Consider the following 15,180-nt stretch of genomic DNA (forward strand, 5'->3'; position numbering starts at 1 on the left):
ATTAAAAATATAGCCCCCACCCTTAATAATTGAAAATTTATATTTTTAACCTTTTAAAATCTATAAATAGCCCCCTTTCTTCTTCTTCTTCTTTTTTTCTCACAATTCACTCCCTTACTTCTCTAATTCTCTCTCAAGTCTCAAACTCTCAATTCTCTCTTGATATTATAGTTATTAAATTCTGAACTCTCAAATTCTCAATTATTTATTATTTCAAGTTTCATCAATTATTTAGTTTAGCCATTACATAATTATTATTATTATTATTATCAAATAATCCAGTTTCAAGTGAAGTGTGGTATCAAGTATAAAGTATCAACTATCAAGTTTCGGTCTATCAATTGAAATTTGATTTTTGATATCAAAAATTCAAAATTAGTGCGGCATCCGGAATCCCGGTACACTCGTTCCATCTCTTTCTCTTATTTGGTGTACACTTATTTTATTATTCAGAATTATTAATTTAGTTTCTTAATTTAATTTCTTACTTTAATTTGCATAATGGATTTACTTAGAGCGGCCAAAAAAGCGTGCACTAGTAGAGGTGGTAGTAAGAAAACTTCCAAAAGAACAAGAGGTGGTGTTGGTTCTTCTAGTAGCTTTACACATATTTCTGAAAGTTCACCTGAAAATTTAAATGTAGATTATGAGCGAATGCAAGAAAATTTTGGTGTTGATGATGATTTAGATGATATGTTAGATGATGATATTCAATCACCCGATAATCTTGAAACACCACCACCTACACCTGGTAATGCTAGTCAAACTCAAAATGTTAGGGGTGCAACAAGTAGGCCTCCTCTCCCTATTAAGAAGAATCGACGATTAAGAAGTAAGTGTTGGATATTTTTTGAAAGACTAGATGATCAAAAAAATTATGTAAAATGTAAAATTGTAGTGAACATTATAAACATGAGCCCGGTAAAGGAGGGGAACGAGTCAACTTCGTAGGCATATGGAAGAGAACCACCCTCTTGATAGGGGAGTAGATGAGTCATCTGGGCAACAAAAACTTAACCTGAGTACTGGGGGTTATTTGGGAAATACGATATTAAGAAAGATCGGAAAGAATTAGCTAAAATGATTTTTTTAGGTTGTTTACCTTTTAGTTTTGGTTCTTCACCGTATCTTGTTACTTATATTCAAAGAATTTATAACCCTATGTTTAAAGGTATTCTTAGAAGTACTTGTAGAGCTGATATCTTTAGGTTTTTTGGACAATATCAGACATATATACGTTATTTGTTCGCAAGTCTTCCTTGTAAAGTTTCTCTTACTTCTGATATTGGTCGTGCTGTAAATGAAAATGATTATTTGACTGTTACATGCCATTGGATAGATGATAATTTTTGTATGCAAAAACGTATTATTGCTTTTAAATATGATGAAGATCAAAGTCATACTGGTGCATTTATAAGTAATACTATACATGAAGTTGCTATATTTTATAATCTTGCAGAAAAAGTTTTGTGTATGTCATTTGATAATGCTTCTAACAACAATGCTGCTATTACAATATTAAAATTGCATCTACACCCACCACTTCCTGAAATATTTCATGTTAGATGTGCATGTCATATTTATAACTTGATTGTGAAGAGTGGCCTTGAATTATTTAGAGATGAAATTACTTTAGTTAGGAGAGCTGTTGGTGTAATTCAAGGAAATAATAGAAGTGCTAGATTAAATGCATCTAAGAAAAAATGTGTACACTATGGACTAAAACCAAGACTCATGCCTGAAGAAATAGTTACTAGGTGGAATTATACTTATTTGTTCTTAAGATGTTGTTATAAATATAGAATGCCTATAACTGAAGTTGCTAATTCTCATTGTACCGATCCTAACCGTTTGTTAACATCTAGAACTTGGGATGTCATTCATGATGTTGTACAATTTTTACAGAAATTTTATGTGGCTATACTTGAGTTTTCTGGAGCTTATTATCCTACCATTTCAAATGGTTTAGTTCATATTGCTGAAATTTCTCTTTTACTACATAATTTGAAGCAGAAAGAAGGATATGCTACTGTTGTTGAATCTATGCTAGATAAGTTTAAAAAGTATTTCTACCCAATTCCCTACATTTACCTAATTGGTGCTATTTTAAACCCTACTGTCAAAATGATAAAGTGTTGCCAATTAATTAGAGCTTTATATACTTATATGGATATTGGACTAACTGAAACTCCTGATATTGACACTTGTGTTTCTGAGCTACACACACATTTACAAACTTTATATAATTATTGTGCTAACATTGTTGATGTTTCTTCGGTTGTAGATGCAAATATTCCTTCAACTAATCCTTCAACATCTGGAACAACAATGGATGATGATTGCGCTCAAGATTATCAGATTTGGTCTACACTAGGAGAGCATCAACAAACCAGTAGCAGGAATATTGATGAACTACAATTCTACTTGCAAAAGTTACCAGAGCCCCTCACAAAAGATTTTCTACCTCTGGGTTAGTGGAAGAACAACTCAAATAAATTTTCTGTTCTTTCGGCCATGACTCGAGACGTGCTAAATGTGTCGATTTCAACAGTCGCATCAGAGAGCGCATTTAGCCAAGCAAGGCAGCAGGTAGGAGATACCCGTCATTCATTGGGCAGCAACGCTTTGGAAATTATAGTGTGCTTCAGAGATTGGATAAGATCAGAACGGCGAAATCAAGGGCGTGCCGAGGTAGACGAAGAGGAGGACCAAAAAATTGGAGATATAATGGTTTATGGTTCCGATTCAACCAATGCCGGAAACCTAGAACATCATGTTGACATGGAAGAATTTAGTAAAATGATGCAAAATATGTGATGTACTATTTCTTATTTTTATAGTTGTTGTAAACTTTTAATTTGCAAGTTGAAAAATAAAAAAATAAAAAAAGAATTGCAAATTAATTTGATGTATGAAGAATATAAAATGAAAGCCTTCGGAGTTCGGAGTTTCTTCCTTACATATTGCCTATTGGTCTTATTAAATAATTTTTTGTAGCCACTTACTTTCTAATTTCAAATTTTCAATTTTATAATTTTAAAATACAAATTTCAAATTTAAAACTTTAAACTTTAAACTTCAAAGTTTAATTCTAACCCTTAAAAGTTTGCAGATACTTAACTATCAATAACATTGAATAAGAAAAATAAAATTTAATTTAAAAAAAATGGAGCCTGCCCCGCCCGAACCCGCGTAGCCCAACCCGTACAGGCCCTAAAAAACCCGCAATTTCCCAACCCGCCAACAGCCCGTTTTTCCAGCCCGCCCGCTAACCGAACGGGCTGGGGTTTTCCCCGTTCAACCCGCCCGTTAAACACCTTTAGTTCTTTCTACCATTCTCTTAGCGATCTTAAATGTAATAAGGCTGGCTTCATATAGCAAAAACGGGAGCAAGCTGTGCAAGATCGAATTTGAGTATGACACAGAAAATGAAGACGAGGATGGCTCAACTGATGATGATTTTAGAATGTATCCACCTTCACCTATTCCCAACAGTGGAGGTAACTTTGCTTAATACTTTTTTCTTTGGGTTTCTGAAGAAGCTGCCAATGGTGTATGTTAAAGTTACTAAGTAAAGATATAGCTAACTTGTGATGTGTTTGAACTTTTAGTAGTATAATATAGAGAGATGTTATAGGTGGTCCAAAAGTTTCAGTAAAAGCAGATACCGCATGCATTGGCCTTGGCGCTAAATTGCTAAATAATGGAATAACTGTTTAAAGAAAACCCCAAATACAGCGGCCTCCGTAAGTTTATTTATATAAACATGTAAAGGTTTTTTTGAGGAAATTGCATAGTTCTTAGAAGTTTGAGATCTTTAATTGAACTTGCTCTATAGCCTCATTCAAACTAGACAGACATATAATATAGAATCTGTTGCAGAGAATGAAATTTTTTTTTTTTGAAAAAGAATTGCAGAGAATGAAACTCTAACTATATAAAAGAGATATTCTTAAATAACCATTGATTTCTTCAATCTTGCACGAAATGCAGAAGCAATCCAACTTCTCTTTCTCACTTTTCTGATTGAACAACCAGAAAATATGAATACTGTAAGAACTCAAACCTTACTAAATGAACAGATATTATCAAATATGCACAAGCAAAACTCGATCATTGAAGGCTTCTGGTCTTCAAACAGAAAATGCTCTGGATAACAAGCAGGTCTATAAATCATTTAAGTTCAAAATTTGGACAGGAGTCTGAAATTCAGCCCTGTTACAAAATTGGCATCCAAGCTCTACTTGTATAATTTGTACACTTTCTTTTAGTAAGTGAAGCTAACTTGTTTTTGCTTAAAGAGCAAGGCCACAACAACAATTTTGGGATTCTTCGAATGGAAAAATCAGGTAATCTCCACCATGCAATGGCACAATCATTTTACACTTACTAGCTCAACATCGAATACCAACCATGAATTGGGTGGTATGGCGCCACCAGCACCTTTAGATCCATACCTGTAACAAAAGAAAGGTGCTCATTAGGCAACAGCAATTCAAAGGATGTCTATAGACAGAAACTAGTAAATTGCTTAGAAAATGATTAAATTGGTTCTGGATTTCTTTACTCCACTGATACACTTTTCTCCCCCAATCAAGGGAAACTTTAGTCAATGCTGTTGAAGGTTTTCATGCTCTTGAGCTAATGATAAATGGAGATCATACAGAATTTGCTAATTGAATACAAACTTAAATGACATACCCCATGGCTGGTGGGATTGTAAGTCTTCTTTTGTCCCCAATGCGCATGCCTGGCAATCAGTTTTAGATAAAATCTTAGTACTCAACACAGGAAATGTAACAATAAATTAGAGAAATGATCAGGTTTACTTATCATGTTAATTACCATTTACACCGACGTCCCAACCCTTTATAACTTGACCAATACCTGCAAGCACGAAAATGCAAGCTTAACACAGCAAAATAAATAGAGGTCGTCTTCTTTAAATACTATAAAATATAATACCTAAACGGAATTCAAAAGGTGTTCTTTGCCCAATGTTGGAATCGAATATTTTGCCGTTCTTCTTCAACTTGCCGATATAGCGTACACCAACCTATTCAGTGGCAGAAAGTCATTATTAATAACAAGTGTGCTCCATACAAGTTCATCAAAGAGAACTCAAAGATTGAGAAACTTAAATCCTGATTGACTTAATTGTGACTACCAAGATTTCATTACTTTCCACGGCAGAGTGAAAGAACAATTGATCACATAGAGTCAAAAAAGATAACTATACCTTACTTCCTGGGAAAGCTCTTTTCCCATCCGGCTTGCCCATTGCCAACTCCTCTATGACCAACCCATTTCCATAGGTCCTCAATTGAGAAGGCTTAGTCTCTTCATTTTCCTCCACCTCCTGTGATTCATTCTTTTTATCTTGTTCAACCTCTGTAACTGCTTTTCCATCCTGTTGATTTTTCTTGTTCTTTTTCTTTTTCTTCTTTTTCTCAGTATCCCTGGAACAAGTTTTAGTGGAAAATAAGACTTCTTACTAGTAAAAACAATAGAGTTTGATAAAAGTTAACAGTCAGAGCACATGGAAGCTGGCCAGAATCTAGAAGAACGTGTAATTGGATAAAACTTTAAGCTAGATGGCGCCTTTAGTTATGCAAATAACAATCCAGATTCCTCACGAAGCATATCAGTCATTAACCTTATTCTTTTCTATTCTAGACTACAATAGATCAGAACTTACTTTTCCTCAGTTAACCTCTGACCATCTTCGGTTTTACCTACTGGAACTGGCTCATCATTAGCCCCTGCATGCTCTGAATTGTTGTTTGATCCATCTTCACAAGCCAACTCCTCATCCATTGACTTTTTCTTCTTATTCTTTTTATTTCGCTTAGCATTGTTTTCCAGCACCACATTGTCTCCTCTGCTTTTAGAATAAGAAGAAAACAGCATCACTAAAATAAATCACGAAAGCTAGGCTTAATACTGAGATCGAGAAGATAGAATTGTACATACAAAGGCACCATTAAGAATTTGGTCTTCACCAATGAAGAAATATAGCCGCATGTTAAATTCAAAATCACAATACACACTTAAGTAAAATGCTTCTCACCTTTGACTATCATTGACTTTGCTAGTATCACCACGACCTCTTTTTTTTAAGCCTTTCCTCTCATCAACATTATCTCTTGCCTTCTCATTCAATACTTCCTCATGGGTATCCTGATCTTTAATTCCATCTGATTTTAATTTTGACCTCACTGATTTAGCTTTGCTTTCATTGGGAGCAGATATCGGGAAGCCATCCTCATCTTCACTCTCCAGCAGAGGACTGCCAGTATTACTCTTGACAACTATTTGGCGCTCAGAGTTCTCTGTGTCATCAGTCCCATTTGACTGATTTTTCTTCTTCTTTTGCCTTTTGGATTTAGCATTTTCATCTTTAGGCTTTTCATCCTCCACTATCTCTTCAATTTTCACTTTTCAAAATGCAAACAAAATGTAAGGCATTTTAAAATACAAGGAAATATGCATTTCACAATGCATAATCAAAATAGGCTAATAGACTAAACTACGCAATACAACTGTTCTGTCATAATAAGGTCCTTTTCCCTAAATACACTTCATATATATTCAAGATCAGATATACTCACTCGAGGAATCAATGGTATGAACATTTATTACTACTCATTATCAATGTATTATCAATAAAGAACCAATTCCATAATGGAAAGCCAAGTTTTCAACTTTTTAGGTGGAAAGGTGGACATGGTCCTAGGAGCAACAGAAAAATATTCAACTATGATAACATGTTATCTGATGCTATATGGGGCAGAATGTTGGGTAATTAAGAACTCACACGTGCAGAAGATGAAAGTAGCAGAAATGAGGATGTTGAGATGGATGAGTGGCTATACCAGGAGAGATAAGATTAGGAATAAAGTTATTCGGGACAAAGTAGGAGCAGACTCCGTGGAGGACAAGATGCGAGAGTCGATGCCGAAATGGTTCAGGCACGTAAAAAGGAGAAGCAATGATGCTCCTGTCAGGAGATGTGAGAGGCTGATCGTGGCGGGTTTGAGAAGAGGTCGAGGTAGGCCAAGGAAGTATTGGGGAGAGGTGATTAGACATGATATGGGGCAGCTTCAGCTTACTGTGGTGAGGACACGACCCTTGATAGGAAGGTATGAAGGTCGAGGATTAGGGTAGAAGGGTAGTTGTAAGTTTCTCCTTTTCTTACCAGTTACTTTAGTAGCACTCAGGTTCCTACATATGCTTAAGTAGATCGTTACTTCATCATGTGATTTAGTTCACTTCTGTTATCGTATTTCCTGTAATTAGTGCTTAGTACTACTAATTACCCTCCCCCCCCCCCTCACACACACACACACTTCTTTTCATTTTTTTAATTTTTTAATTTGATTATTTTCTCTTTCTTCTTCTTACCCCCTTGTCTTCTTGCCTTTCTTCTTCTCACTCTTTCTAAGCCAAGGGTCTCTTCGAAACAACCTCTCTACCTTTACTAGGTAGGGGTAAGGTCTGCGTACGAACTACCTTCCCCAAACCCCACTTGTGGGAATATACTGGGTTTGTTGTTGTTGTAACATGTTATCTCAACAGATCCTCATTCTTAATCGCATGAATTAACTATTTGAGTTATAGGTGCAACAATTTTTGCCAAACTAGTTAACATCATGCTTTCAGAAGTCATAAAAGAAATTAATATCGACAAAGAACAAGTCCTAGAAATTAAATTCTTCCTCCAACAGATTTTTTCTTTTTATCAGTCCCCTGACAGTGATTTTCTTTTGATAAGGAACAACCTAGAAACAAAACATAGTTTCATTTTTATCAAGTCCTGAAATAGTTCCACCTACTTGAAGAAAAATATTTTTCTCTCTCTTTGATAAGAATGGCCTGTGAATTAGCTAGCCCGACCCTAGTTGGCCCAGAGGTTCAAAACTTGAGGAAGTATGGGCCTGCTCCTCTACTCTGCGCCCACTTAAATACCAGACTTCGTGTTAAAGGGTGGTTGTAATGATTTAAGGAGAAACTTTTCTTTTCTTTTCTTTTAAACCACCTATAACATATCTCTCTATATTATACTACTAAAAGTTCAAACACATCATAAGTTAGCTATATCTTTACTTAGTAACTTTAACATACACCATTGGCAGCTTCTTCAGAAACCCAAAGAAAAAAGTATTAAGCAAAGTTACCTCCACTGTTGGGAATAGGTGAAGGTGGATACATTCTAAAATCATCATCAGTTGCGCCATCCTCGTCTTCATTTTCTGTGTCATACTCAAATTCGATTGAATCATCAGACTCACTATCAGTCTCAGCAGCATCCTCCTCATAAAGATCGCTTTACACCAATGTCAAGGAACGCATAAAATAGATTCAAGCCTTCAACAAAACAGGTTCTTTTACGTAATTCCATAAATCAAAATCGTAAAATTAAAGCTGAATAAAAAAATAGCATCTAGAGGATACGATCCATATTCATTTCCACAGCAATCCTCACTCTCTCCATAAAAGAAACCAGATAGATGAACATTGTGAGAACCAATAACTAAAAAGGTAACTTCTTCCTCCTCCTCAAACTCGAGATTCAATGGGCATGTCTCCAGTTTTTCTGGCAGTAAGGAACACAAGTAAATCGGCTTCTTATCACCTACTATACATTGAACGATGCTTTTTTTGTTTGTTGAGCCAGTGCCTAATGTTGCCTGAATCATTCAGAAAACAAATGAAATAAGCATAATAATGAGAAGGAAAAAAATGTACCTTAAACAAGTGCAAATGGACATGGGACACCAAAGATAACTTCCACATATTTCTAGATGAGCTAACTCATCTTTGTTTATACACCAATAAAGCTTAATGCTCCTTTCCAAATTTAGTACAACAACAATAACAAACCCAGTGAAATCCCACAAGTGGAGTATGGGGAGGCTGGTGTATACGCAAATCTTACCCCTACCTTAATAGGGTAGGGGGACTTTTTCCGGTGGACCCTCGGTTCAAGACCAGAAAAAGGAGCAATAAACAAACAATAGCAACAACAATGTAATATGACAAAGAAAGCAAATGGCCAAGTAATAACAAAGATCTAGGAAAGGAGGATCTAGTGTTAGGAAAAATGTTAGGATTATGCTTTGTACACAAAAACATAATTCAACCAAATTATATGACCAAATACCTAAAAGATTGATATACTAATTCTTTATTTGATAAAATTCCCATGTATTCTGACAAAACAAGATATCAATAACCCAATATGTGACAAGCATCAATACCACCATTTCGTAACTCTAAGCACTTCAACCACATCGACTAAAAATATAAGTAAACAACAAGAATATAAAATTCCAACAATATCTAAATTCTATCAACTTGGAAGGAACTAGGAAGTTTCTCCGAGGACCTACAATCTCTCGGGACAATGCAAACTTAAGTGATTAGTTGGAGAAAGATTTTAGTCACGTTATCACTTTTACTTTACGTCCTATGTTTTTCTAGGATTTATTTAGCCTTTCAGAGATTTAGATGTCGGTAGAAAATATAAAGAACTTGTAGTACTTTTTATTTTGTACACTATTAGTCTCAGATGAGTTAGTATGGAGTAACATGGTCACCGACTCCAACTTGTTTGGGCCTGATATATAGGTATTGTTGTTTATCCAAATTATATCAAGGCCAAAGATTCTAAATGCTACAATAGTTCAAATGAACATACAATTAGTCACATGAACATCGTAATGGGAAAGCAAGTGTTTAAACAATTGAAACAAACCTGAGAGACATGAAGTCTACCACGCTCGCTTTCAAAATTATGAGTAAATGGTTTACCAGGCTTCAATTCAACTCCTGAAAGCAGACACAAAAGAAAATGAGAGGCTTATAAATTTATATGATTAATGTATTTCGTTTCTTCTGTTACAAATTGGAATTCATATATGAAAATAATGGAAAGATACCCCAGAACGCCATTGCAAAAGGAGAACCGGAGCTGTGCAGGGTTTCTCTAAAACCCTAAACAATAGACCGTTCGCTTCTTTTTCCTGCTGTCCTAAAGATGTTAAAGTATTTATGGGCCTTTTGGATACTGATTGAACCTGGGCCTTTTTTCGATAGAGATGGAAGTTTCTAGAAGTACCGGTCCAATTTTCTTTTTGGGCCTTTTCTAAATTTGACCAGATAATTCAAATGATCAGAACTTTTGAGGTCCAAACAACTGAAATTAAATGCTGGAAATGAGTCAGGTAGCCACTCTTAAGTATGTTATATATACACAATTTATAATATATTTAAAGATTAATTAATTATAAAACTTTATGATACGGTGTTCTCAAGGTTCAAACTTCAAGACAATGTGTCCTAAAGTTCAAAAAATTATGTTCAGGAATTCGAATTTTATGTCGTGAATTTTAAATTAGCAGTGTCTGAATTACAAATTAGCAGATCAAAAATTAAAGACACAAAGCCTTGAATTACAATTCAGGACTACCATACTAGCATCTCAAAAAATCGGCATATTTAGTCGTGAAGTTTGGTCAAATTGAATAATCTTAAAATTCATTGTAAACTGTAAATATATTTTAAACAACAGACTTTAAAGTGGCTGGCGGTGCACCTCGCCAAGTAAATGGGGCATTTCATTAGTAGAAGCCCATGATTCCTTATATTTTTAGGCTGCAATAAATACATAGTACTACATGGGTTACATTGAGGGAGAGTTTGGTTCACACACCATCTATATGAAAATTATCATGCAACACAGTAAGAAATAATATAGGGATTATTTGGACCTTACTCAACAATAAAAGCTAGCTAAAAAAGTGAGTATTGCACCTACGAGCACCATAGCTGAAGACGGACATGGAGCAATTTTTGCCAAAATATTGTAGGTCTATCTCTTACCTTTGGTTTCATATTTATTTTCCATATCCGTGTTTTAGTATTTGTTTCGTAACATCGAATAAAAAGTTCAATTTTCCTTGCGCGAGAAATATGGGACTCAACAATTACACAGCTCCATACTTGCTCAACCTCTCACATGCCCAAATGACATTATCAAGTGGGTGCGAGAGGGGGTCGTAGAGGTGGTGGTGAAATCTAGGGGTGTTTATAAAAACCCGAAAATCGAACCAAATCAAAAATCAAGCCATATCGACCGAAAAAATCGATACTTTTTGGTTTGGTTTAGTTTGGTTTTGGTTTTGAATTTTAAAAATCGATCGAGTTTTGTTTGGTTTTGGTTTTAATCAGAAAAAAAATCCGAAACAAACCGACTATAGGAGTAGCTATTTCAAATTTATTATTACACCTATATATATGTATATTTTATACAAAGTTTCAAAAATTTAATGGTAAATGTTAATAGTTTGCACTTTTAGTATAGTTCTTTACCTTTATATTCTAGTTTGATTGGTAGTTTTTTTTTTTTTTGTTAAGAGCAAATCCATGCTGTGCTAAAAATAATATATTTTTAATTGAGTTCTTAAATTATTCATCACTATTTGATTCAATTATCATCAATATATCTTGGTAAACAATAGATTTCTCAATTGATTTGATAGTGTTACGTTGAAAATGTGGTCGCCGGAATATGTGTTTGGTAGTGTATGTCTTATATTTAAGAAAAACCCGACAAATAACCGAAAAAACCGAAAAACCGACAAAATCTAACATAAACTGAATTGAGAAAAGACCGACTTAATTGGTCTAGTTTGGTTCTAATATTTAAAAAACCGACTCACTTGGTTTGATTTCTTTTAAGGAGAAAACCGATCAAAACCGAATCATGAACACCCCACTGAAACCTATTGACCAACACAAAAATATGTAAAATTTGGGCAAACATTTGTTCAATTTAAAACGGGCGGAAACTTTCTTTAGAAACAAAGCACGTTAAATGCTTATTTACGTAGCTGGCCCCCATAAGAATAGATAGAGCATTTATTTTATCGCTCATGAATTTCAGCAGTAAAGCTCGTTTTCACATTATTTTACATCACCATAACGCCCGTACAAATTTATATGTTTCTTCAGTTGTGGCAATTTATGCAGATATGGCAAAGGAAGGCCATTTCTTCTTGCTTGAGCAAACATAGAAACCCTATACGATCTAGTTTCTAGCTAAACTTCTATCCTCTTTGCTTTTTTATCTTCCATTTTTTGTTTGTTTCTTTAAACATTTTTGTGTTTTCCTTGTCCTTGCTGTAACGATATAGGACCCGGCAAAAAGTAGGAATACTGAAATTTCTGAGTTTTAACATTTACAAATGTGTAAAAATGATAGTATATACTATCAAATCATCTAAATGATAATAAGAAATGATTGTTCAGTGAGATTAATAACCAAAAATAAACCAAATAACTTATTACTGTACGGGCAAAAACATCACGATACATGTTGACCAAGTCAACGTAAAGGAAACCTTCGGAGTCTGTCACGTGTCATCAATAGGATACAATGACCTAACCTCAAAGGGTCGACGTCACAAGAAGATAACGCGCCGTCGACGAGGTCCAGTAAAGACTACTATTCGTTAGAGAATATTCCAGTGAATATTCTTCCCAGCTGTACTATCTAGGATTTTGTGAATCATGTACCCTTATAAATAGAAAGATATGTAGTTATAGACGGATTTAGATACTTTTTGAAAAGAACAACACAGTAACGTTCTCTGAAGATTCTCTCTTTATCATATACAGACAAAGTTCACCTTTTTACATCTTTATCTATCTTTTCTTCCCAATCCAAGAAGGATACAAATATCAAAAGGCTTATCATTATCTATCATTGTCAGAAGAATTATTGGACAATCTCACCCTTTGTCGGATGACTCCTATTCATTTATTTATTTAAATATCATTTATTATTATTTATTGCTATCTTCCATATTCTTGAATCATTCACTATATCATTATTGGTATCATTTATTGCTAGTCAACAATACACGCGGCACATTTTCTATAAATACACTCGGTCTATCCTTTGAATATTACTATTGGCTAAGATTAACCTTATTTCACTATAAATTTGATTGTATAAACCTAGACCTAAATTTTTGGGTCATACAGTTTGGCGCCGTCTATGAGAATTTCTCAGTCAAGTTTTTAGTTTTCACTGGATCTATAACTCATGTGGCCCGCTAATCTAACAAACCGCAAAAGATTATCTGTTTTCTCTATATATACAAAAAATTCATGGCAGGTAACCAAGGAAATGGAACGAAAGCGACGGACAACGTCCTACTCAACCTCATGAGTGCCATCAAAGAAGAGTTTGATACCCAAGATGAGGATGCAACTCCCACGGCCTCTCATAGGCGAGGAAGTCGCCTACTCCTTTCTGCAGTACAACCAAACCAAATGGGAAAGGAGCCTCTATGTCCATAGGGGAAGGGGCACCACCCGCTGTAAAAAAGCTCCTCGAAACGTGGTTGATGGACACTCTAGTCAGTGTGATCAATAAATATTCCTCGTGCACGACCACATGAACCACAAGAGTCCATGAAGCACGGCACAACACAGGAACAAACAGGACGACCAACCAAATCCTCTAACTTCAGGTAATACTCACATAATTACTAATAGTGTAGGTGATAGTGTCCCCACCACTGTGCTGAAAAGAATGGAAGAAGTAGAAAACGAGAATAAGGCACTCAAGGAACAAATGAAAAAGCACCAGGAATGGGTAGATAAAATACCAGGTGCCCCCAAATTATTGTCAAAAAGGAACGCCGGTAGGTTCGTGGAACAGTCGTACAACGAAGAAACAGCTCCACATATCATACCAAAAACCTACAAAATGCTCTCATATCTCAGAATATATGACGAGACGACCTATCCCGAAGATTATGTGACTCACTACGTTACCGTCGAGAATGGCAACGGCCTCACCAAACAATAGGTGTCCTCCATCTCGCTGAAAAAATTTGGTGAAACTCTCACTGGAAGGGCATTGACTTGGCACAGCTGCCAGCTTATTGCATAGAAACATTCAAAGAGATGGTCAATAAGTTCTTAATGGTGCATGTCGAGGCTAAGAAAGCTGAAACAAGGGCGACCGGCATCTTCGCCATCAAACAATCCGCGGGAGAGGGACTTCCTCACCCGGTTCAACAGGGTAAGAATGACCTTACCAAATGTGTCTGAAGGGATGTCCATGGCAGCCTTTCAGAATGGATTGAGTAGAAAGGGTTTTAGGACGACCAGAAAGCTATTGAGAAGGTTATTGAAGTGTCCACCGACCACTTGGGACGAAATTCACAATGCCTACTATAACGATCCGGCCTGTCGTTATGAAAATTAATGCCCTGATCCCCTGTTAACTGCTTTCTTCGTGTCTTTTTCTGCTATTGTGATTTGCCGGGATGGTTCATGTTGAGTTTCGGAGTGTTTTGGGATACTTAGTCCCTAAATGAGAGTTTAAGTCTTAGTTTGGATCGTAGTCGAAACAGTGTGAAGATGGCTCCGGAATGGAATTATGTTGATTTTGTTAGCTCCGTTGGGTGATTTCAGGCTTAGGGGCATGTTAGTATTATGTTTTTGAGGTCTGTAGCTCATTTAGGCTTGAAATGGCAAAAGTTAAATTTTTGGAGTTTCGGGTCGATAGTGGAATTTTTGATATCCGGGTTGGAATCCGATTCCGGAAGTTGGAGTAGGTTCATAGTGTTGAATATGACTTGTGTAAAAAATTTGGGGTCAATAGGATAGGATTCGGTTGGTTTCGACATCGATTGTAGAATTTTGGAAATTCAAGTTCATTAGGCTTTGATTGGAGGGTGATTCATGGTTTTAGCGTTATTTGATGTGTTTGAGGGCTCTACTAATTTCATATGATGTTTTATGATTGGTTGGTATGTTTGATTGAGGTCCCGGGGCCTCGGGTGAGTTTCGGATGCTTAACGTATTTGAATTTGGACTTAGGCAAATTCTGAACTTGGCTGCTTCTGGTGTTTTCACACCTGCGGTGGGAAACCCGCAGGTGCGGCCCCACAAAAGCGAGGAAGGAGGTTGCAGATGCGGTTAGAGGCTAGGGGACCAATGGCCGCAGGGTGCGACTCAAGAACCGCAAAAGCGGAGCCGCATCTGCGAAGAAGTGAGCGCAGGTGCAGTGCCTGATGAATTAATAAAATTCGACAGATACGGAGTTTTAGCCTCAGAAGCGGGATTGCAGAAGCGACCCCATGACTGCAGATGCAGAAA

The 15,180-nt window shown here is 36.0% G+C and overlaps 1 protein-coding gene across 2 annotated transcripts; it reads right to left on the reverse strand.

Moving 5' to 3' along the window:
* Nucleotides 4,117-10,040, reverse strand: LOC109232294 (peptidyl-prolyl cis-trans isomerase FKBP53). 2 transcript variants are annotated; one of them, XM_019398009.1, is made up of 11 exons: nucleotides 9,942-10,040; nucleotides 9,758-9,831; nucleotides 8,455-8,690; nucleotides 8,178-8,326; nucleotides 6,071-6,437; nucleotides 5,699-5,881; nucleotides 5,240-5,459; nucleotides 4,966-5,056; nucleotides 4,846-4,887; nucleotides 4,702-4,750; nucleotides 4,117-4,457 (listed from the first exon to the last, which is right to left on the reverse strand). In XM_019398009.1, exons 1-11 carry the CDS (start codon nucleotides 9,952-9,954, stop codon nucleotides 4,376-4,378), a joined length of 1,506 nt encoding a protein of 501 aa, XP_019253554.1. In that variant the 5' UTR covers nucleotides 9,955-10,040; the 3' UTR covers nucleotides 4,117-4,375. The 2 variants fall into 2 exon arrangements, with proteins under 2 accessions (XP_019253554.1, XP_019253553.1); XM_019398008.1 differs by having other exon boundaries at nucleotides 5,699-5,884.

This window comes from Nicotiana attenuata, chromosome 9, assembly GCF_001879085.1.
Source record: "Nicotiana attenuata strain UT chromosome 9, NIATTr2, whole genome shotgun sequence".
NCBI classification, from domain to species: Eukaryota; Viridiplantae; Streptophyta; class Magnoliopsida; order Solanales; family Solanaceae; genus Nicotiana; species Nicotiana attenuata.

Coding starts and splice junctions, on each gene's coding strand:
- LOC109232294 (XM_019398008.1), bottom strand. Junction 4,751..4,845: donor TTGGGACGTCGGTGTAAATG/GTAATTAACATG, acceptor ACTGATTGCCAG/GCATGCGCATTGGGGACAAA. Junction 4,458..4,701: donor ACAATCCCACCAGCCATGGG/GTATGTCATTTA, acceptor CTTTTGTTACAG/GTATGGATCTAAAGGTGCTG.